Raw genomic sequence first — 21644 nt, forward strand, 5'->3', positions numbered from 1 at the left:
AGGGAAGTGAAGCAGTTACGGTTATTCAAAGGGTACATACAACCAGCATCAGGCTTTGACAGGAGTACAAATCCCTTTTTTATCCCTGGGTCAGACTGGTTTTGTGGTCAAATATAACGTTTTGCTCATTTTGTATCTTATAGACCATAATTATTTATTTCTTGTTTTTCTGGATCCCAATAAATCGACTAATCTTCTCTCCTATGTGGGAAAAACTTCACATCAATGAAAAGTGTTTCGTGATTGTGGAGAGTGTGCATGAACCTCAGCCAAATGCACCATTTGCTGTATTGTGCAGATGGACATACTGCACCACAGACTTTATACTTTGACCAGCTTTGAGCAGGTTTGCGGCACAAATGGCCATACCCTCATTTTTAGACCTCCCGTCTATGGATGTGTGTGTGTGTGTGTGTGTGTGTGTGTGTGTGTGTGTGTGTGTGTGTGTGTGTGTGTGTGTATGTGTGCAAGCATATCTCAGTGCAGTTCTTTGCTTAGCCATGTATGCTATGTAATGTGTACATGGCTGTAATGGTTGTAATGTTCAGTATGTTACCAGTCCTTGAGGAAAAGTTTGCTTTGTGTGCTGTTTATAAAGTGGGTTTTTTTTGGCTGATGAGGATGAACCTCATTGAAGAAACATGGTTCCGATGTTGAGATACCCACTTTGCTGGGCTTAGTCTGATTGTGCCAAATGGAGGGAAGCCGGCAGCTCCTTTGTTGTCGCTGCAGAATCAGTAGCTCTAGTGCTAATTTGGTTGGTGCTCCTGTAAACCAGTAAGGCTGGCAGGCTCTCATGTTATGGCACTTCAGTGTGTCTGCTTAAAGCATCACACATTTCAGAGAGCCATGGGAGGTAAAGGTAAAGTCCAGGAGAAAGAGCAACAGGGATTGGTGAGAAGAGAGGGGAAATTAAGGAAGGAGCTGGCTTTTCTGTGACCCCGGCTTGGGATTGTGGGTCTTTGGCCCATGTATCCCCACAAGCTAAAAGCTGAGTCTGTAGGTGTAAACATTTGGGAGACTGTGGGAAGTGGGAAGGCTTCTGGGAATTTTGGGACTTCAATGGCTCCCTTCACAAAACAAAGGAAAATAAGGCACCCATCCACCATTTTGAATGGTCTGGGCTGAGGTCCATAATATAAAGGTCCAGTTGTTCTGGATACCAACAGAACAGCCAGTAGGAGTCAACAGAGGCAGACTCCCAGTGCACCACACCAGGAGACAGCCTATTATCACACATACACAATACACAAACCTAATAGAAAATCAGTATCTAAGGCCTCTGTACCACCAATTCCTGTCTAAACAATTAACTATTGTGGGATCTTTAAGGTAGACTATCCATTTCTATTGTCTGACTACTGTCCTGATAACCTATTAGGCCAAGAAGCGTTGTGTTTGCTAGGTACAACATTTCACTGCACCAGTGAAGATACTGAAATACCAACCTTGGGCATACATCATGTATACATCATGCAAACAGATGTCTGATCAGTTAGGGATACACTTCTGCACTCCTGCGTGAAAATGGAAGACCTAACCTCAACATTATATGATAATCTCTTTGTCTCGCTAACTGAAAAGGATAGTCCTCTATCGTGTGTAGCTAAGTGGAATAAAGTGGAATAAATATAAGTGGGATAAATATAAACATTTTTCTTACAGACAAATTAGATATTATGCAAGTTGCAGCAGTTAAATCAAATCAGAATGAGACAAAAGAGTGAGGACTGGGTGGGCCTCATCCTACTTGCATGTGGGCAGCTTCATTCTGTATTTGATGGCTAAATATTTTATTAATGTCCCTGTTGGAGAGAAATATCTTAACATAAGTAATATGCTTGGGAGAGGTATGCACATTTGTCATTACTAATGTCTGATGGATATGGTAGAGATCTAAACAGACCAAGTACATTTTATGTGAGCGTTTCAGACTTTAAAGCTAGCTATCTAGATCAACAACAGCAATACAATATACAATATACAATACAATACCCTCCTGGTATTTTCAAATGCATATAATCCATGCATATTCTGTTGCAATAAAACCCCTACATCTCTCTTCCTTCAATGGGTTTATTAATGATTGAATGAATTATGAGGTGCGTTGCATTAAAAGAATAAAAAAGATTATTTACACCTAGAACAACAGAGGGGTAATTTTACCAGCCATAGAAACAGCTGTATAAGGCTACCGGCCTACCAACGCCAAGAGTTTAATCAAGATGCCTATCTCATTAAAAGACAGTAAGCAATAAAAAATGTTAAGATGGATGACTTGTATATATTGTATATATATATGTATATATGTTTGGCACATTTCAGGTGGCCTAATAAAAATGACCTTCATCAATTTCTATTATAAATTCAAACATAATGTAGGATGTATGCCTATGTATGATACAGTTGAAAGTTCTCATCTGATAACATATGCAGTTAAGATAATTAAAATAAGGTAAGGCCTTTTTCTGTTTTGAACTTCCCTTCTCTTGCTCCACCTTGTCAGGTCACCAGGGATAAAACATCATTGTTCTATTTTTTATGCTGCTCTAAAATGTATAAAAATCAGTGCATACTTGTGAGTAACATTAAGGCACATGTGATGCCACCCAGTGGTTTAGCTCTCTTAAGACATTATGACGTCCACGCAGAAGTGGGCAGAGCAGGGTTGTGCCCTCTTACAGCTGTTGTTGGTGGCATCTGTTTCTCAGGCTGAGGAGCTGGTGTGCAGACGGAGAGGAGATCCAGAAAATCCTCAGCTATCTAAGGATGGGGACATTATCTTGGGGGGAATCTTCTCTTTCCATAACAGCTGGAAAGAAAAACAAGACACCTACATGCACAAACCACTGCCAGTGCAATGCATCAGGTAAATTATACTAAATAAATCTATTTAGATTTACATTGTGCAGAAAGATACAAGAAACATTATCAAACTGAATGTTAAATTCTTATTAATATAATATGTTTTCATTTTATTTCAAGGAGAAATTGGTTACAATTCCATCTATTAATAACTTTCTGCATCAAGTTTGACTTTCAGAGGGTTCCAGTATGCTCAGGCTATGCTCTTTGCCATAGAGGAGATTAATAACAGCACAGACCTACTGCCTGGTATCTCTCTGGGTTATAAGATCTATAATGCTTGTGGCTCCATTGTCAGAGGAGTGAGGGTTGCACTGGCCTTGGCTAATGGAAATGAAGTTGTATCTGCACCTTCTGAGGCACCATGTACCAGACCTGCCGTGCAGGCCATTATGGGACAGAGCTCCTCTTCTCCTTGCATGGCTGTGTCTAGTGTCATTGGACCCTTTCATATCCCACTGGTGGGTAACATTGCTAAAAATGAAATTGGATTTGTGAACAATTATTATTCTATAATTTTTCCAGTTGGCAATTACAAAAGGGCTTGTAGAGAAATTGTTTTGCGCTGTGTAAATGTTTTATATCTTTATCTCAGGATATTATTTCTTTTGTTTTTTTTTTTCTTTTAGATCAGCCACTTTGCTACTTGTGCTTGTCTCAGTGATAAAACCAAGTACCCATCCTTCCTCAGAACAATACCCAGTGACTACTACCAGAGCAGAGCCCTGGCACAGTTGGTCAAACACTTTGGTTGGACTTGGGTTGGAGCTATTAGAGCAAATGATGATTATGGCAATAATGGGATGGCTACATTTACAGAAACTGCCAAGCAGCTGGGCATCTGTATAGAGTACTCTGTAGCTGTCTTTAGATCAGATCCACCAGACAAAATACAAATGATAGTTGAACTTATCAAGGCTTCCACCTCCAAGGTAATTGTCACTTTCCTCTCCCCTGCAGATTTGTATGTGATAATACATGAGATGTCTCACCACAATCTGACTGGGTATCAGTGGGTAGGCACTGAGGCCTGGATCTTTGATTCTGAAACTGCAGCCATAGATAAGCATCACATTCTGGATGGTGCTATAGGTCTGTCCATCCCCAAAGCACATGTCAGTGGCATGAAAGAGTTCATGTTGGATGTGAAGCCACTCAATTCTTCTAGTAATGAATTGTTTACAGAGTTTTGGGAAACATTATTTAGCTGTAAGTTCAAGATGTCAAAGTCATCATCAGGAAATCAGAGAGAATGTACTGGACATGAAGATGTGACTGGAGTGCAAAACACTTTCACTGATATGTCACTCATGCCTATATTTTACAATGTGTATAAAGGAGTGTATGCTGTGGCCCATGCACTTCATAATATTCTCAGCTGTAATAAAACATGTAACAACAACGTGAAGCTAGATCCATTTACGGTGAGTGGAATACCAAAATAATATTGTTTGTACATTATGTCACATGAACAAAGAAAATGGTCTGAATTTTGAAAGAAGAAATGTTGAAGTCTGTCAGGTATGCCGTTCAGTCAGTAAACATATGAAGTATTCATCAGATAATGATCTACCTTGATACATCTTCCTAGATTTTACAGCAAATAAAAAAGATTCAGTTCAAAACAAAGGAGGGAGATGAGGTTTACTTCAATGAGAATGGAGATCCAGTTGCAAAGTATGAAATTATAAACTGGCAGCCCACAGAAAATGGAAATGCGGACTTTGTCACAGTTGGTCTTTATGACTCATCTTTACCTGCCGACAAACAGCTGAATCTGCAAAATAAGCCTTTGATTTGGACACAGAACTCACAACAGGTAAGCTTGAATGTGATCACTGTAATTGTTGATGAATGTCTGCTTTAGTTGTTATAACTGAAAAGGTAATCAGGTATTATTGCAGTATCATAATATCTGCTTTTGATGGATCAAACTTAATAAAAAATAATATATGTTTGCAAAGACAACACAATGTCAAAGTGATTGTCCCACAATTGTTCTCATAGTTGTCTTGTTCATTCAGGTACCTTTGTCAGTTTGCAGTGAGAAATGTCTCCCAGGAACTCGCAAGGTTCTGCAGAAAGGAAAACCTGTCTGCTGTTATGACTGTTTAAGATGTGCAGAGGGAGAAATAAGCAACATTACAGGTAAAGTATGTTAAATTCAAGAAAAATAAACAAACATTTAATAATTATCATGCTTATATGACAATTGTAAAAACGTTCTGTAAAGAAACCACTTAATTGTAAACTTACATTAGTATATCAACAAACAATGCATCACAAAATAATTATCCATAAGTCTGAAAGCAGATACATTTTTAAATATTTACAGCCTTGGAACTGTACATCATGATTAAAGCCCCTATCTGAAAAATATATGTAATACTATTATTTAAATTTACTCATGGTTTATATAATGATGCACTTTCAAGATTTGACCAATTTGTATTGTTTTCAACCAGTCATGGACCTCTGACACTGGTGTGTAGAGTAACTGAGCACCAGGCTCCGGTCAGAGAACACAGTCATTAGTTTAATGAATGCTCTTTACTGCCATAATGAAAATGATGCAAACAGTGCAGCTTAGTAATTCATAATAATTCAGTTTCCAAAATATATCACAGAAAACAAAGCAAACATAACATATTATAAATAGCCAGTATCAAATAGGCAAGAACCATAAAGGCATGTGCATACTAAATACGAACATTGATAATAACCACTCTTACCATGAAATAATATGGAAACATTACTGGTCACATTCACATATTAAGGACACACAATAATACAGGCAAGCTAGCTAGGCTAATCATTTAACTCAATGCTACGCTAATGTCCAATCAGGTTAATTATTGACTCGTTGACAGTACAATTTTCACTTGAGATCATAAAATACAAAGACACAACAATGGCATTTTGCCACATGATCCCCACTGCAGCAAAAGGAACCAGAAGCAAACCATGCCTTTAAAATAACAACAGCACAGATATCTCTGAACGTGACAAACATAACAATGACATAATTCCTACTTATTAAGAAAAAATATAAATCAAACAAAAGAATTAACTCACTTGTACTGTATTAACACCTGCTTTGATATTATTTTTCAGATTCTATCACCTGTGTGAGATGTGACCCTGAGTTCTGGTCAAATGAGAGAAGAGATGCCTGTGTAAAGAAGGAGGCAGAGTTTCTATCATATGAAGAGATTATGGGAGCACTGCTCACTGCAGCCTCTCTGTTTGGAACATGCCTGACTGCTGTTGTGGCATTTATTTTCTTCAGATACAGACAGACTCCTGTTGTCAGAGCCAACAACTCTGAGCTGAGCTTCCTGCTGCTCTTCTCCTTGACTCTGTGTTTCTTGTGTTCTCTGACCTTCATCGGCCGACCCTCTGAGTGGTCCTGTATGCTGCGACACACAGCGTTCGGCATCACCTTTGTCCTCTGTATCTCTTGTGTTCTGGGGAAAACAATAGTGGTGTTAATGGCCTTCAGAGCCACACTTCCAGGTAGTAATGTGATGAAATGGTTTGGGCCTGTGCAGCAGAAACTCAGTGTTCTGGGTTTCACTCTTATACAAGTTGTCATATGTATCCTCTGGTTAACAATTTCTCCTCCTTTTCCATTTAAGAATTTTAAGTTTAAGGACAAAATCATCTTGGAGTGTGCTCTGGGATCAGCTGTAGGATTTTGGTCTGTTCTTGGTTACATCGGACTTCTGGCCATGTTATGTTTTATTCTCGCTTTTCTGGCTCGAAAACTGCCTGATAATTTCAATGAGGCCAAATTTATCACCTTCAGCATGCTGATATTCTGTGCAGTATGGATCACTTTTATCCCAGCGTATGTCAGCTCTCCTGGGAAGTTCAGTGTAGCTGTGGAGATATTTGCTATTCTGGCTTCAAGTTTTGGACTGCTCATTTGTATTTTCATTCCAAAATGTTACATTATTTTACTGAAACCAGAGAAGAATACAAAAAAGAATATGATGGGGAAGTAGGCACCAAGATCATCCTAAAAACTCAAAATAATATGGTGGGAATGGCATTATATTGTCATCATGAACATAACAGTTATCCAGCCAACCAAATGGACTTCTTAATTTTCTTTTTCTTTTTGAAGGCATTGTACTTGTAGTTTTTTTTTTTTTTTTGGGGGGGGGTGGGTTCTCATTTAATTCATGAAATAACATATTGATATTACAGCATTTAATACAATGTAATATATGATGAAGTCAACCAAAGCATGCAATAAAGTACAAACAAATGAATAATCTTGTACCTAAATCCTTACTGATTTTAGTAATACCATTGATACATTTAATACAATTCAAATTACATACTTAAACAAATGATCATTTTTCACAACACTTTCACAGAAACATTTTCACAGACAAAAACATGTCTTGGCTGTAGGTTTCCTAAAGCTTGAGCTCAACAATGGCAACTTTCTCCTTGTTGCTGAAAAGCCCTACCATGAGCTGTATAGCTGATTGGCTTGGCCTGAAGAGCAAAGCAGAGCTATGGCATTGTTGAGGCTGCTCCTTCTGGTTCTAGTAACAGGGCAGGGAAACTGCGCGTAGACTGCAAGGCTCAGCACAACCAGTTGAACAAGCCCAGTATGGGGACCATCTTAAAACGAGGCAAAGTCACGCCCTTTTCAGTGTGCCCCTTGACCTAAATACATATCTCTGACATATCTTCATAGTCTTATACTTCAACAGTTTTACAACAAACTGCAATTTTGTTTATGTAAACAATTATCTTTTAAATTGACAAGGATCAAAAAATACTTTTTTTCTCTCAACACTGACTACAGTTCACATTTTTTCCAAAGTTATGTCCGATGGTGGACCACCGGCAGGGGTGTGACCTCAGATCTGTATTGAAGGCATCAGAAGTGCAAAAACTATGTATTGCTTGACCTATTTGAATTTGTTCATGAGCATTTTGTACTGTATTTAAAACATTAATGTGAAGATATATGATTTCACTCTGACAGTCAAAGTTGGCAAATAGCTGATGAACATAGAGCTTTTACCAACAAAAGAATTGGTGGAAACCAAAACAGCTGAAAGAAGACTGAATATTGCACTTAGATGCATCAGATGGACACAAACACAACTACAAACCAATGCTAATCTTCCTCTGTGTCTGCTTGATGTTTAAATAAACTAATGCATGTAATTGCAAACACAAAAGCCATGTCAGCTTTACGAGGTGCTGCGTTTACAGCTTGTTGAACTAAGTGCAAAATGGCCCCACAGACAAAACAAAAAATAGTTCACTTATTAACAAACCTCTATGAATTCATGAAGCAATAATGAATTTAAGAATATCACTGCTGTGCAGCAGTTCATCAGGGCTGGGTATTTTGAAGAGGAAAAATAAGAAGGAGGAAAAGCATCAGACCTCAGCTTGAGTTCTCAGTTTTCAGAAAAAAAACAGCAGTACACCTCAGACTAAAAGGTTTCAGGTCATGAAAAACAAACAAATGATGTTGAGGTCTCATGATCTAGTTTGAAGTCATTTTGTCATTAAGTCATTTTACCTTAAAGTTCTGTGTTGTGATCCACTTTGAAAAGTTTGAAGTCCGCCAGCTACAGCCCAGAGTCTGGTATCGACCACACAGCCATGTGAAACAAAATTTAAGATGAAGAAAAGTCTGTTTTTCCCTACCAATAGAACCACATCTACAAAATAAAGGCCAAAATTATAGTTTCCCTGATTACCCTCTAATAAAGTCTAACTGGACTAATGTGCAAATTAATGTTTATTTGTGTGTATGAATGTGGCCTATTTCCTTATAGGAAGAAGAAGAAGAAAAAGGAGAAGAAGAAGAAGATTGGCAAATACAGGGTAACTTCTTTTACTACACAAATGACTACTCCTATCTGATGAAATACACAGTTAACATATTTAACATAAGATAATATAAGATTAGGAACCTCCCTCCTCTCGACCCACCTTGTAAGTCCACAGAGATGTATCATGTATATGTAAAATGTATAAATACCAGAGAAAGTGTTTGATTTGATACCACCCAGGAACTTAATTCACTTCAGTAGTATGGCATCCACTCAGAGGTGGCCAGAACAGGGTTTGGCACTTTTACAGTTTATCTTGGTGGCATCTGTCTCTCAAGCTGAAGAGCTGGTGTGCAGACGGAGAGGGGATCCTGTGAACCCCCAGTTATCTAAGGATGGTGCTATTATGTTGGGGGGAATCTTCTCTTTCCACAGCAAATGGAAAAACAGACAGGATACCTATATGTACAAACCACTGCCACTGCAATGTACCAGGTAAATTATGCAATAGGAAACTGTTTAGATTTCAACCACAAAGAAGAAGTGAGTACAGGTAGAAAACAATTATAAAACAGTGTTTTAAATGATGAAATATTAATTGTGTATATTAACTGTTATACTGTCTTAATTGTATCACATGCTTTCATTTTATTTTAAGGACAAACTGCTATGAATTTCAACTATTTATAATTGTCCACATTAAGTTTGAATTTCAGAGGGTTCCAGTATACTCAGGCAATGCGTTTTGCCATAGAGGAGATTAATAACAGCACAGACCTGCTGCCTGGTATCTCTCTGGGTTATAAGATCTATGATGCATGTGGCTCCATTGTCAGAGGAGTGAGGTTTGCACTGGCCTTGGCTAATGGAAATGAAGTGTTATCTGAACCCTCCAAGGCATGTACCAGACCTGCCCAAGTGCAGGCAATAATGGGAGAGACATTTTCCTCTCTTTGCATGGCTATATCTACTGTCATTGGACCCTTTCATATTCCACTGGTGGGTAATATTAATAAAAATGAACTTAAATTTTCAAAAAGTCTTTTATTGTGTAATTCATCCAGTTGGACATAAGAAGGGAGGTTTTAAAAGAATTAGCGAGCTTTGTATGCTTAGATGTTTTATATTTTACCTCTTTGTTTTGAGATATAATTTCTCTTTCAGATCAGCCACTTTGCTACTTGTGCTTGTCTCAGTGATAAAACCAAGTACCCATCCTTCCTCAGAACAATACCCAGTGACTACTACCAGAGCAGAGCCCTGGCCCAGTTGGTCAAGCACTTTGGTTGGACTTGGGTTGGCGCTATTAGAACAAATGATGATTACGGCAACAATGGGATGGCCACATTCACAGAAAATGCCCAGCAGCTGGGCATCTGTCTAGAGTACTCTGTATCTGTCTTTAGAAACGATCCACCAGACAAAATACAAAAGACAATTGATATTATCAAGGCTTCCACCTCCAAGGTGATTGTTACGTTTGTCTCCCCCACAGAGTTGCATTTGATAATAAATGAGATGTCTCACTACAATCTGACTGGGTATCAGTGGGTAGGCACTGAGGGCTGGATCTTTGATTCACAAACTGCAGCCAAGGACAGGCATCACATTCTGGATGGTGCTATAGGTCTGTCCATCCCCAAAGCACATGTCAGTGGTATGAGGGAGTTCATGTTGGATGTGAAGCCACTCAATTCATCTACAAGTAGTAAGGATTTGTTTACAGAGTTTTGGGAGACATTATTTAGCTGTAAGTTCAAACAGTCAGAGTCATCAGCAGTGAATCAGAGAGAATGTACTGGACATGAAGATGTGACTGGAGTGAAAAACAGTTTCACTGATATGTCACTCATGCCTATATTTTACAATGTGTATAAAGGAGTGTATGCTGTGGCCCATGCACTTCATAAAAATCTCAACTGTAATAAAACATGTAACAACAAGGTGAAGCTCGATCCATTTACGGTGAGTTGAACACCAAAGAATTACATCATTTACAGTAATACATTTGAAAAATAAGTTGTTTCATTGTGTCTGTTGTGCTGTTGAGACAATACACCTACATAATATTTGTCAGATAATTATCTACACTGATGCAAATCTCCTTAGATTTTACAGCACATAAAAAAGATTCAGTTCATAACAAAGGAAGGAGACGAGGTTTACTTTAATGAGAATGGAGATCCAGCAGCAAAGTATGAAATCATAAACTGGCAGCCCACAGAAAATGGAAATGTGGACTTTGTCACAGTTGGTCTTTATGATGCATCTTTACCTGCAGACAAACTGCTGTATTTGCAAAACAGATCATTATTTTGGGCACAGAACTCACAACAGGTAAGTTTCAATGTGATCACTGCAATTGGTAGTGAAATTCTATTTGAACTGTTACAGTAATAGAAGTTATTAGTTACTGTCACTGCGTCATGTTTTGCTTACCCTACATTAAATTTAATTATAGATTTTCACAAAGACAACATCTTTTCAAACTAAATGTCGATTCATTTTTCTTATTGTCATTTTGTTCATCCAGGTACCTTTGTCAGTTTGCAGTGAGAAATGTCCCCCAGGAACTCGCAAGGTTCTGCAGAAAGGAAAACCTGTCTGCTGTTATGACTGTTTAAGATGTGCAGAGGGAGAAATAAGCAACATTACAGGTAAAGTAAAATTAAATGCAAGAAGATCACACACTAAATATCCTAAACACATACTGATACTTGATTCTGAAATCAGCTGGACCCAATAAATGTGTACACAGTATTTGAAATGCATATCATGGCTAAAGTTCCATTGTGAAAAATGTAGCACAATGGCATTTAAAGGTAGAGCCCGTAGGATTTGTCCAAACAGTTTTTGCTAATACATCAGGATGTGAAATATTAACATCTTGGCTAGGTGAAATGAAAAAAAAAAAGTAGAAAAATGGTGCAGAATATTCCTTTATAATGACTCCTGAGTCATTTTATGTTAATATGAGAAAGTCACTGGAAAGAGTGAACTGGTCTGTGTTGTTTTTAGCCCATCTGTTCTCAGACTTTTTCGATCACATCCATGGGATGCTGGTTGTATTGTACTGTGTTGTACTGATATTATTTTTCAGATTCTATCAACTGTGTAAGATGTGACCCTGAGTTCTGGTCAAATGAGAGAAGAGATGTCTGTGTAAAGAAGGAGGCAGAGTTTCTATCATATGAAGAGATTATGGGAGCACTGCTCACTGCAGCCTCTCTGTTTGGAACATGCCTGACTGCTGTTGTGGCATTTATTTTCTTCAGATACAGACAGACTCCTGTTGTCAGAGCCAACAACTCTGAGTTGAGCTTCCTGCTGCTCTTCTCCTTGAGTCTGTGTTTCTTGTGTTCTCTGACCTTCATCGGCCGGCCCTCTGAGTGGTCCTGTATGCTGAGACACACAGCGTTCGGCATCACCTTTGTCCTCTGTATCTCTTGTGTTCTGGGTAAAACAATAGTGGTGTTAATGGCCTTCAGAGCCACACTTCCAGGCAGTAATGTGATGAAATGGTTTGGGCCTGTGCAGCAGAAACTCAGCGTTCTGGGTTTCACTCTTATACAAGTTGTCATATGTATCCTCTGGTTAACAATTTCTCCTCCTTTTCCATTTAAGAACTTTCAGAAGTTCAAGGACAAAATCATCTTGGAGTGTGCTCTGGGATCAGCTGTAGGATTTTGGTCTGTTCTTGGTTACATAGGACTTCTGGCCATGTTATGTTTTATTCTGGCTTTTCTGGCTCGGAAACTTCCTGATAATTTCAATGAGGCCAAATTTATCACCTTCAGCATGCTGATATTCTGTGCAGTATGGATCACTTTTATCCCAGCGTATGTCAGCTCTCCTGGGAAGTTCAGTGTAGCTGTGGAGATATTTGCTATTCTGGCTTCAAGTTTTGGACTGCTCATTTGTATTTTTATTCCAAAATGTTATATTATCTTATTGAAACCAGAGAAGAATACAAAAAAGAATATGATGGGGAAGGGGGCACCAAAATCATTTTGAAAACTCAGTGTGGTATGGTTGCAAAGGCATCCATGTGCCATGATAATTTACCAATTTGTTAACCTGACTGGCAAGTAAACATCTATTTTCATTTTATTGAAGAGTTGCATTGTGCTACTGTTGAATTTACCACTCTATATCATTTCATTCTTGACATAGTACATTGAGATGACAGCATTTAATGGGGGGCAACATGTAATTTGTACTTGCAAGTATGCAATATGTAATAATATGTAATGTGATACATAATTATCACTATCATAGTCATCCTAGTGTTTAAGAGACACTCATGGCAATAGTCACCACATAATTCAGTCATAACATTTTGTACGGCCTTTCACACACTTTCCAAATCTGAATAGTATGCAAAATATGCACAGGTAGAAAAACTTGCAGATTTATTATTGTATTATTATTTAATTGTGATCAAAGATTAAAATCTACATTTTCACATATATAGAAATATTTTTGGCTCAGTTTATTTAGTTTCCACCTGGAGAAAACAATTAAGATTTTTTTAACTGAAGGAGACAAATCTACTGGTTCTAGAAGTGAAAGTGCAAGAGTGAGCAATATATGAGACAGCAAGTGTCATGTGTAAATAGTTTGTATACAATAAATGAAGCATTAATGTCATGCAGATATGTGACAGACATGTTTTAAACTGAAACACCTTGAAATGATGTTTCATTTCTAATTCATTATTATCATCATTATTATTATGCAGCTCCGCTGACTGGAGCTCCTGAAGAAGGAGCCAGCAGGCAGGAGCTGGGAACAAGGGAGAGGAGTGAGAAGTAGGGGAGAGAGATGGTGCAAGCCAAACCAATCTGGCTGCGAAGCATCCTCCATATCCCTCTCCTCTGTCTTCTCATCCTAATCTCCTCCTTCTCCCACCCTTGCTCCTTCACCCCACGAACACTGCTGTGGGTGGAGGAAACAGAACAAGAAAATGTTTCTGAAGTTTGATAACCCATGTGCAGAAGTATCACAGGTTATCCAGTGGGTATATCCAACTAGCATCAGGCTCTGATAGAAGCACGCATACCTCTCTCTCCCCAGGTGAGATGGTCTCGTGCTCAGATATAACATCTTGTATGTTAAAGATCATAATTGTTTAATCTTTGTCTTTCTGGATCCCAATAAACATGCAGAGGCAAACAGTACAGCTGCTCCAGCTGTACTGTTTGTTATTGTTATTCATTCTGACTGATCTGTTAAAGATGATGTGGCAGCTGTGATCCCGTCCTGTGCACATGTTGCAGGTCTGTTGAGGTTTATTGGGCTTCATAATAATAATTATTCCTTATTTCTTATCAGTGAGATTAACTTTAGAGACAAACAATATAGTCATGCACACCCATGCACACCGTTAACTTGAATATTTTCACTTTATTGCAGATCCAAAAAATGTTCAAAGGACACTTTACTAATCCACAGTCTTGCGTGGGCAAAAGACTGAAGATAAATGATGCTCTTTTGTGATTATGGAGATGTGTGTTCTTCGGCCAAATGCTCCAGGTGCTATCCCGTGCAGACAAAGCAATTGCGCCACAGACTTTGCAGTTTGACCAGTTTTAGCTGGTCTAAAGTGCAAGTGTTTTTCGCTCCAATGCACCAAGGACAAGATGGCAAATGCACCTGCCCACCCTTTTGTTTTGCCTCCATTTTTAGACCTCACGTCCATGGCTGCACAGACCAGACACACGTTTATTTATCCTGCAGACATGGCAAAAATGGCAACTGCACAAGTATAGATAGCAAAGCCAACTGTTCCACCAGTGCTTTGTGCTGTGGTTAAGATAGGGCCCTTAATGGTAACAGAAACAGAAACACAGAAAAATGAACAGTAAATACAGAAAAATACAACCATAAACCTTCTTTGAACTGCCTCGTGTATGAATGGTGCTATATAAATAAAATTGCCTTGCCTTGCCTTCTGAATTGAAGCTTCTCCCTTTAACTGAACAAAGACAAGCTTAAATTGTGAAACACACTTACTTTGAATTTGACAGAACAACATGTAAAACTCATCTTTGTTAGTCTTTCTACTCTTCCAACAATCACCCACTAAAGTTTGGTTGAAATAAATCCATATTTCACCATGTTAGATGTTTAAAGAGTCTGGCTCTACAGACTGCTTCCCTCTCACTCCTCACCCAGCTCAGTGTACTTGACTCTGGCTGAGTGGGTGTGGGTGTGTCACTGGATGAGAGTGCATTGCGGAGCACTTGTTCTTACTCTGCAGATCATTACATTAGCAAAATACAATGACAAGTAATTTACATGATAAATGTATCAATATGGTGGCATTGTGATGAGTCCAGGTCAGATCCTCACTCTTGTGAACCCAGAGGAACTTGAAGGTGCTGTCTCTGTCTGCCAAAGTCCTAGACCTTGATGGTAATGTGGGCACGTTCTTCTCCCTGTCTCTTCCTGTAGTCCACAAACATCTTTGTTTTGTTGCTGTTAAGATGGAAGTTGTTGTCATGGTGCCAAGATGACAGATCAGGTATCATCAGTAAACTTGATGATGATCTTGGAGCTGTGGGTGGCCGGGTAGTCATCTGTGAACAGGGAGAAGAGGACCCGAGCGCCACTGGTTTTGAGAGTCAGGCTGGAAGATATGCAGCTGCCTATCCACACAGCCTTGAGTCTGATCATCAAAAAGGTCAGGATACAATCGTAAGGGGCGGTACTGAATCTGAAATCTCTGGGCATGATGACAAGTTTGAAAGGCAAAATTGTACTGAATGCTCAACTGCAGTCAATGAACAGCATTCTAACATATGTGTTCCTCTGTCTCAGGTGGGAGAGGGCAGCGTGGAAGGCTATTTAAGTGGGTCCGGTCAGTCAAGAAGGGAGTAAGTGATAAAACTTTTTACTAACCATTTGAAGCAATTCATGATTGTGATAGTGAGTGCTACTGGGTGGTTGCTGTGCAGGCATGTCTTCTTGGGGACAGAATAGTGGACTACAAAGTGAAAATGTTGTGTTTACAGTATGTTGCACTACCTTCAAGTGTCCCCCCAAAACACAACAAAAGATGATTGTATTTTCATAAAGACTGAAGGGTTGTGGGGCATTTAAGAGAACATAATAAGTGTAGTTTTCTCAGCTTTACACCACTATTATAATGCAATATTTTTCAATGTTTTAATAAAAGTATAGGGTCATTTGTGCTTCCATAATGTTAAAATATTAATGTAGGAGCTAGATTTTTTTTTGCAGCACAACTGATTTTTCTTATCTGACAAAATATACAAATAAGATATTTTAAATATACTGAGGCCCAAAACTTTCTCTCTCTGTTTGGGCACCTCCCTCCTCTAAATCCCGTGTCCACAGAGATGAAACATCACTGTCAAGATAGTATTTTTTATGCAGCACCAAAATGTATAAATATCAGTGTAAGCTCTTGATTTACATTTAGTTACATGTGATGCCACCCAGTGGTTAAGGTCTCTTAGACAGTATGATGTCCACACAGAGGTGGCAAAAGAAAGGTTGGGCACTCTTACTGCTGTTATTGGTGGCATCTTTCTCTCAGACTGAGGAGCTGGTGTGCAGACGGAGAGGAGATCCAGAGAATCCCCATCTATCTAAGGATGGGGACATTATTTTGGGGGGAATCTTCTCTTTCCACAACAAGTGGAAAGACAGACAGGATAACTACATGCACAAACCACTGCCTCTGCAGTGCACCAGGTAAATTATACCATAGAAATCTAGCCAGATTTCAATCATCTGATAGGAAGTGATTACACATACAAAACAAAATCAGAAATATTCCTTGTGTATATTAATAATATCAAATGCTCATTTAGTATGCTATTTGTTTTTGAGGAGATGGCAACTGGTTGCAATTTCAACTATTTGTTACTGTCCACATCAAGTTTGAATTTCAGAGGGTTCCAGTTTGCCCAGGCTATGCTCTTTGCCATAGAAGAGATTAATAACAGCACAGACCTACTGCCTGGTATCGCTCTAGGGTATAAGATTCATGATGCCTGTGCCTCCATTACCAGAAGTGTGAGGGCCATGCTGGCCTTGGCTAATGGGAATGAAGTGGTATCTGCAAGCTCTGAGGCATCATGTACCAGATCTGCCCAAGTACAGGCTATTATGGGGGGTACATTTTCCTCTCTTTGCATGGCTATGGCTACTGTCATTGGGCCCTTTCATATCCCACTGGTGGGTAAAACTGATAAAAACAAAATTAGATTTGTGTATTTTTTTTCATTCTATAATTCTTCTAATGGGCCTTCTTGATTGATTCTTCTAATCAAAAAGAGAGTTTTATCATGTGATGGTGTATCGTTTTTTTTGTTTGTTTGTTTTTTTAGATCAGCCACTATGCTACTTGTTCATGTCTCAGTGATAAAACCAAGTACCCATCATTCCTCAGAACAATACCCAGTGACTACTACCAGAGCAGAGCCCTGGCCCACTTGGTGAAATACTTTGGTTGGACTTGGGTTGGAGCTATTAGAACAAATGATGATTATGGCAATAATGGGATGGCCACATTTTCAGAAATGGCCAAGCAGCTGGGCATCTGTCTGGAGTACTCTGTATCTGTTTTTAGAACAGATCCACCAGACAAAATACAAAATATAGTTGATGTTATTCAGGCTTCAACTTCCAAGGTTATTGTCACTTTCCTTTCCCCCACAGATTTGTATGTGGTAATACACAAGTTGTCACAAAACAACGTGACTGGGTATCAGTGGGTAGGCACTGAGGGCTGGATCTTTGATTCACAAACTGTAGCCATGGACAGACATCACATTCTGGATGGTGCTATAGGTCTGTCCATCCCCAAAGCACATGTCAGTGGCCTGAGAAAGTTCATGTTGGATGTGAAGCCGCTCAATTCATCTAGTAATGGATTGTTTACAGAGTTTTGGGAGACATTATTTAGCTGTAAGTTCAAACAGTCAAAGTCACCAGCAGTGAATCAGAGAGAATGTACTGGACATGAAGATCTGACTGGAGTGCAAAACAGCTTCACTGATATGTCACTCATGCCTATATTTTACAATGTGTATAAAGGAGTGTATGCTGTGGCCCATGCACTTCATAATATTCTCAGCTGTAATAAAACATGTAACAACAAAGTGAAGCTAGATCCATTCACGGTGAGTTGAATACCAAAGGATTACAGTGTTTACAGTAATACATTTGAAAAATAATTTGTTTCATTGTGTCTGTTGCGACAATGCACCTACATAATATTTGTCAGATAATTATCTACACTGATGCAAATCTTCTTAGATCTTACAACACATAAAAAAGACTTAATTTATAGTTTTTACAGTAGACCTAAATCACACTAATAAAGAAAATTTAATTTGAAACGTAAATTATTGTGTGTGTCTATCATGCTGTAATAATGGTCTACACTCATACCTATATTCTTAGATTTTACAGCGCATAAGAAAGATTCAGTTCAAGACAAAGGAAGGAGATGAAGTTTACTTCAATGAGAATGGAGATCCAACAGCAAAGTATGAAATCATAAACTGGCAGCCAAGAAAAAATGGCGTTGTGGACTTTGTCACAGTTGGTCTTTATGATGCATCTTTACCTGCAGACAAACAGCTGAATCTGCAGAATACATCTTTATTTTGGGCACAGAACTCACAAATGGTACGCTACTATGTACTTAACATAGTACAGTCTATTTGAGTTGTTCTAATTGTATGTATATATAAGTTAATAGTTATTGTCACTGTATCATGATGATTGTTTTACATGCATTGCAATTAATAATAGATGTTTTCAAAGACAACCCCTTGACACATGCATTTTCCTCATTATTTTTTATATTCATTCAGGTACCTTTGTCAGTTTGCAGTGAGAAATGTCTCCCAGGAACTCGCAAAGTTCTGCAGAAAGGAAAACCTGTCTGCTGTTATGACTGTTTAAGATGTGCAGAGGGAGAAATAAGCAACACTACAGGTGTAGTAATAACAGACAAAGACAAACCAAATGCCTTTAGTTGTCATGTTCACATGCCGCTTTTAACAAAGTCTTAAGTAAACCAAAGACCAATACCATTTGATCAAAAGTCAAAACATCAAATTTAAACATCTAAACATCTAATATGCTCAACAAATATTGATACCTTAGTCTGAAATCAGCCTCATCAAATCATGCAGGATTTGGGAAATGCATATCAAGATTAAAGTCCTGTTTGTGTGTGTGTGTGTGTGTGTGTGTGTGTGTGTGTGTGTGTGTGTGTGTGTGTGTGTGTAAGGTAAGGTAAATGTGGTCCTGGAGACACCTACCATGGCAGGAAATACCACAGAACAAGTTTTGAATACAATCTGTGGTCAGATTTTGTTTGAAAATTCAAATCTCATTTAGCAATTTATTTATTAACAAAATATTTTCAGTGGTAGTTGGTGATGCTTCTTCTTGTGGCCCTGCTGACCTGTGGAGTTCCCCATGGCTCCATCCATGGTTCCCTTTTGTTTGTGTACCCATGCTGCCACTAGGAAGTATCTTGCATAAACAAAATATTCAGTATCATTGTCATGCAGATGACACGCAAATGTCTCACTGTACCTTTGTTTTGAAAAGTAAAGTAAATAAAGTTATAGTTTATAGTTATTAAGCAGTGACTGTCTATATGTGTGCCTTTAGGCAACATAGACACAAAACAAGATGAATGTACTGAGCAAATCTAACACCTGCTTCAATATTATTTTTCAGATTCTATCACCTGTATGAGATGTGACCCTGAGTTCTGGTCAAATGAGAGAAGAGATGCCTGTGTAAAGAAGGAGGCAGAGTTTCTATCATATGAAGAGATTATGGGAGCACTGCTCACTGCAGCCTCTCTATTTGGAACATGCCTGACTGCTGTTGTGGCATTTATTTTCTTCAGATACAGACAGACTCCTGTTGTCAGAGCCAACAACTCTGAGCTGAGCTTCCTGCTGCTCTTCTCCTTGAGTCTGTGTTTCCTGTGTTCTCTGACCTTCATCGGCCGGCCCTCTGAGTGGTCCTGCATGCTGCGACACACAGCGTTTGGCATCACCTTTGTCCTCTGTATCTCTTGTGTTCTGGGGAAAACAATAGTGGTGTTAATGGCCTTCAGAGCCACACTTCCAGGCAGTAATGTGATGAAATGGTTTGGGCCTGTGCAGCAGAAACTCAGTGTTCTGGGTTTCACTCTTATACAAGTTGTCATATGTATCCTCTGGTTAACAATTTCTCCTCCTTTTCCCTTTAAGAATTTTCAGAAGTTCAAGGACAAAATCATCTTGGAGTGTGCTCTGGGATCAGCTGTAGGCTTTTGGTCTGTTCTTGGTTACATAGGACTTCTGGCCATGTTATGTTTTATTCTTGCTTTTCTGGCTCGGAAACTTCCTGATAATTTCAATGAGGCCAAACTGATCACCTTCAGCATGCTGATATTCTGTGCAGTATGGATCACTTTTATCCCAGCGTATGTCAGCTCTCCTGGGAAGTTCAGTGTAGCTGTGGAGATATTTGCTATTCTGGCTTCAAGTTTTGGACTGCTTATTTGTATTTTCATTCCAAAGTGCTATATTATTTTACTGAAACCAGAGAAGAACACAAAAAAGAATATGATGGGGAAGGGGGCAACAAAATCATTCTGAAAACTTAGAATAATATGTTCGCAAAAACCTTCTAGTGTCACCATATTGTGACACCATATTTTTGTTCTGTTATCCAGACAGTCAAGCAGACGTCTGTCTTCATTTCAGTCATTTTCCCTGTATATCATGTCACTTATTAACATGGTATAGTCAGATGACAGCCTTTCATACTGTGTAATATCCAACCACAAATCTTTGGAGTGCCAGCCAAACATATCTTAAATGTTACTAAAGAAAGGAACATCATTGCCCTTACCACTCCTTTGGCATGTCATAGCTCTTTGCCTTGAAATCCCCTACCTCACCATCAGAGACTTTGTTTTTCTTGACCCATGGAAACAATGTACAATTAGAGGATTAAATGATCACTGGTCAAATGTAATACATTTATTTGGTCCTCTAGTCTGTCTAATAGATACTAGGCTAGTTTTATAGCAAAATTAATATGACTCAATTATAGAAATTTAATTGAAGGTAGAATCAGTAGGATTTCACTGTGCTATTTGTAAATGCACCAGAAAGATTCAGGATGTCAAACAGCACTGTTTGGGGTTGGTAAAGGGCCCAAGCACAGCAAAATAATGAGAAAGTAAGGAAATACAGGCAGAGGACAGGGTCTCAGCAGGCACACAAATCATCACACACTTCTAATGGGCTGTGAATGATGACTGAAAGGGATCATATTTATATGAGTCTATATATTATTTTTAAACAAAATCCAGCATATCATGCCGTAAATTGAACACAAAGGCTACCTGGGTGGGTGAATTGGTATGGATTTTTCGGTATAGGCCTATCTTCCTCTTTGTTTCTGCTGTTTTTTTTTTCATTATTTTGTTTGTTTGTCTGTTGTTGTTTAACACTGATTTGTTCAATATGAAAAAAAACAAAAATATTAATTTTACCGCAGACTTCTTTTAAATAGTCAAAGGCAAAACTAACTTAAGCTGAAATCGCCTCAGTATGTATCTTTAACTAACTCAACTATCTCATTAATGGCAGAGGAGGGAGCAGCAGGCTGTCTATATATTCCAACCATAATAACAGAATTATTTGTCCACTGAGACTGCTTTCAGAACAGTACAAGTAAGACAAGCTCTTGAAAAAATGGCCACAGTATTTCTATTTATTCTGAACAAGTTGTAATCATCCAAGGCCACCTCAGAATCACTTGCAGTGCATCTTAAGCAAGTTTCAGATAATATCACAATATCAGACCCCATATGTGTCAAAAGTTTGAATTAAATCCAGACTCATCTTATTGTTAAAATCTAAAGGAGTAAGCATAGGATGTAAAATGGAGTCAGGCTTTGGGGTC

The 21644-nt window shown here is 38.6% G+C and overlaps 3 protein-coding genes across 4 annotated transcripts; all 3 read left to right on the forward strand.

Moving 5' to 3' along the window:
• Positions 1-2621: 2621 nt before the first annotated feature.
• LOC146328817 (extracellular calcium-sensing receptor-like) lies at positions 2622-6983 on the forward strand. Its single transcript, XM_084716511.1, has 6 exons — positions 2622-2869; positions 3032-3326; positions 3495-4289; positions 4457-4684; positions 4890-5013; positions 5980-6983. The coding sequence occupies exons 1-6, from the start codon at positions 2637-2639 to the stop codon at positions 6870-6872; spliced, it is 2568 nt and encodes an 855-aa protein (XP_084572637.1). The 5' UTR covers positions 2622-2636; the 3' UTR covers positions 6873-6983.
• Positions 6984-8913: 1930 nt separating this feature from the next.
• LOC146328818 (extracellular calcium-sensing receptor-like) lies at positions 8914-12692 on the forward strand. 2 transcript variants are annotated; one of them, XM_084716515.1, is made up of 6 exons: positions 8914-9173; positions 9383-9677; positions 9843-10643; positions 10788-11015; positions 11212-11335; positions 11779-12692. In XM_084716515.1, exons 1-6 carry the CDS (start codon positions 8941-8943, stop codon positions 12690-12692), a joined length of 2595 nt encoding a protein of 864 aa, XP_084572641.1. In that variant the 5' UTR covers positions 8914-8940. The 2 variants fall into 2 exon arrangements, with proteins under 2 accessions (XP_084572641.1, XP_084572642.1); XM_084716516.1 differs by lacking the exon at positions 8914-9173 and having other exon boundaries at positions 9390-9677; positions 10788-11027.
• A 3460-nt stretch (positions 12693-16152) lies between these two features.
• On the forward strand, positions 16153-20450 carry LOC146328819 (extracellular calcium-sensing receptor-like). The gene is made up of 6 exons (XM_084716514.1): positions 16153-16400; positions 16589-16886; positions 17039-17833; positions 18117-18344; positions 18533-18656; positions 19413-20450. Exons 1-6 carry the CDS (start codon positions 16168-16170, stop codon positions 20324-20326), a joined length of 2592 nt encoding a protein of 863 aa, XP_084572640.1. The 5' UTR covers positions 16153-16167; the 3' UTR covers positions 20327-20450.
• Positions 20451-21644: the final 1194 nt, after the last annotated feature.

Source organism: Lutjanus erythropterus, chromosome 4, assembly GCF_056507025.1.
Source record: "Lutjanus erythropterus isolate fLutEry1 chromosome 4, fLutEry1.hap2, whole genome shotgun sequence".
Classification (NCBI taxonomy): domain Eukaryota; kingdom Metazoa; phylum Chordata; class Actinopteri; order Lutjaniformes; family Lutjanidae; genus Lutjanus; species Lutjanus erythropterus.

Excerpts from the sequence above, each read along its gene's own strand:
- LOC146328819 (XM_084716514.1), top strand. The coding sequence starts at position 16,168 with ATGATGTCCACACAGAGGTGGCAAAAGAAAGGTTGGGCACTCTTACTG. Across the intron at positions 16,887-17,038 it reads GGCCCTTTCATATCCCACTG|ATCAGCCACTATGCTACTTG; the intron begins GTGGGTAAAACT and ends TTGTTTTTTTAG. Across the intron at positions 17,834-18,116 it reads TGAAGCTAGATCCATTCACG|ATTTTACAGCGCATAAGAAA; the intron begins GTGAGTTGAATA and ends CTATATTCTTAG.
- LOC146328817 (XM_084716511.1), top strand. The coding sequence starts at position 2,637 with ATGACGTCCACGCAGAAGTGGGCAGAGCAGGGTTGTGCCCTCTTACAG. Across the intron at positions 2,870-3,031 it reads CTGCCAGTGCAATGCATCAG|TTTGACTTTCAGAGGGTTCC; the intron begins GTAAATTATACT and ends TTCTGCATCAAG. Across the intron at positions 4,290-4,456 it reads TGAAGCTAGATCCATTTACG|ATTTTACAGCAAATAAAAAA; the intron begins GTGAGTGGAATA and ends ACATCTTCCTAG.
- LOC146328818 (XM_084716515.1), top strand. The coding sequence starts at position 8,941 with ATGGCATCCACTCAGAGGTGGCCAGAACAGGGTTTGGCACTTTTACAG. Across the intron at positions 10,644-10,787 it reads TGAAGCTCGATCCATTTACG|ATTTTACAGCACATAAAAAA; the intron begins GTGAGTTGAACA and ends AAATCTCCTTAG. Across the intron at positions 11,336-11,778 it reads AGAAATAAGCAACATTACAG|ATTCTATCAACTGTGTAAGA; the intron begins GTAAAGTAAAAT and ends ATTATTTTTCAG.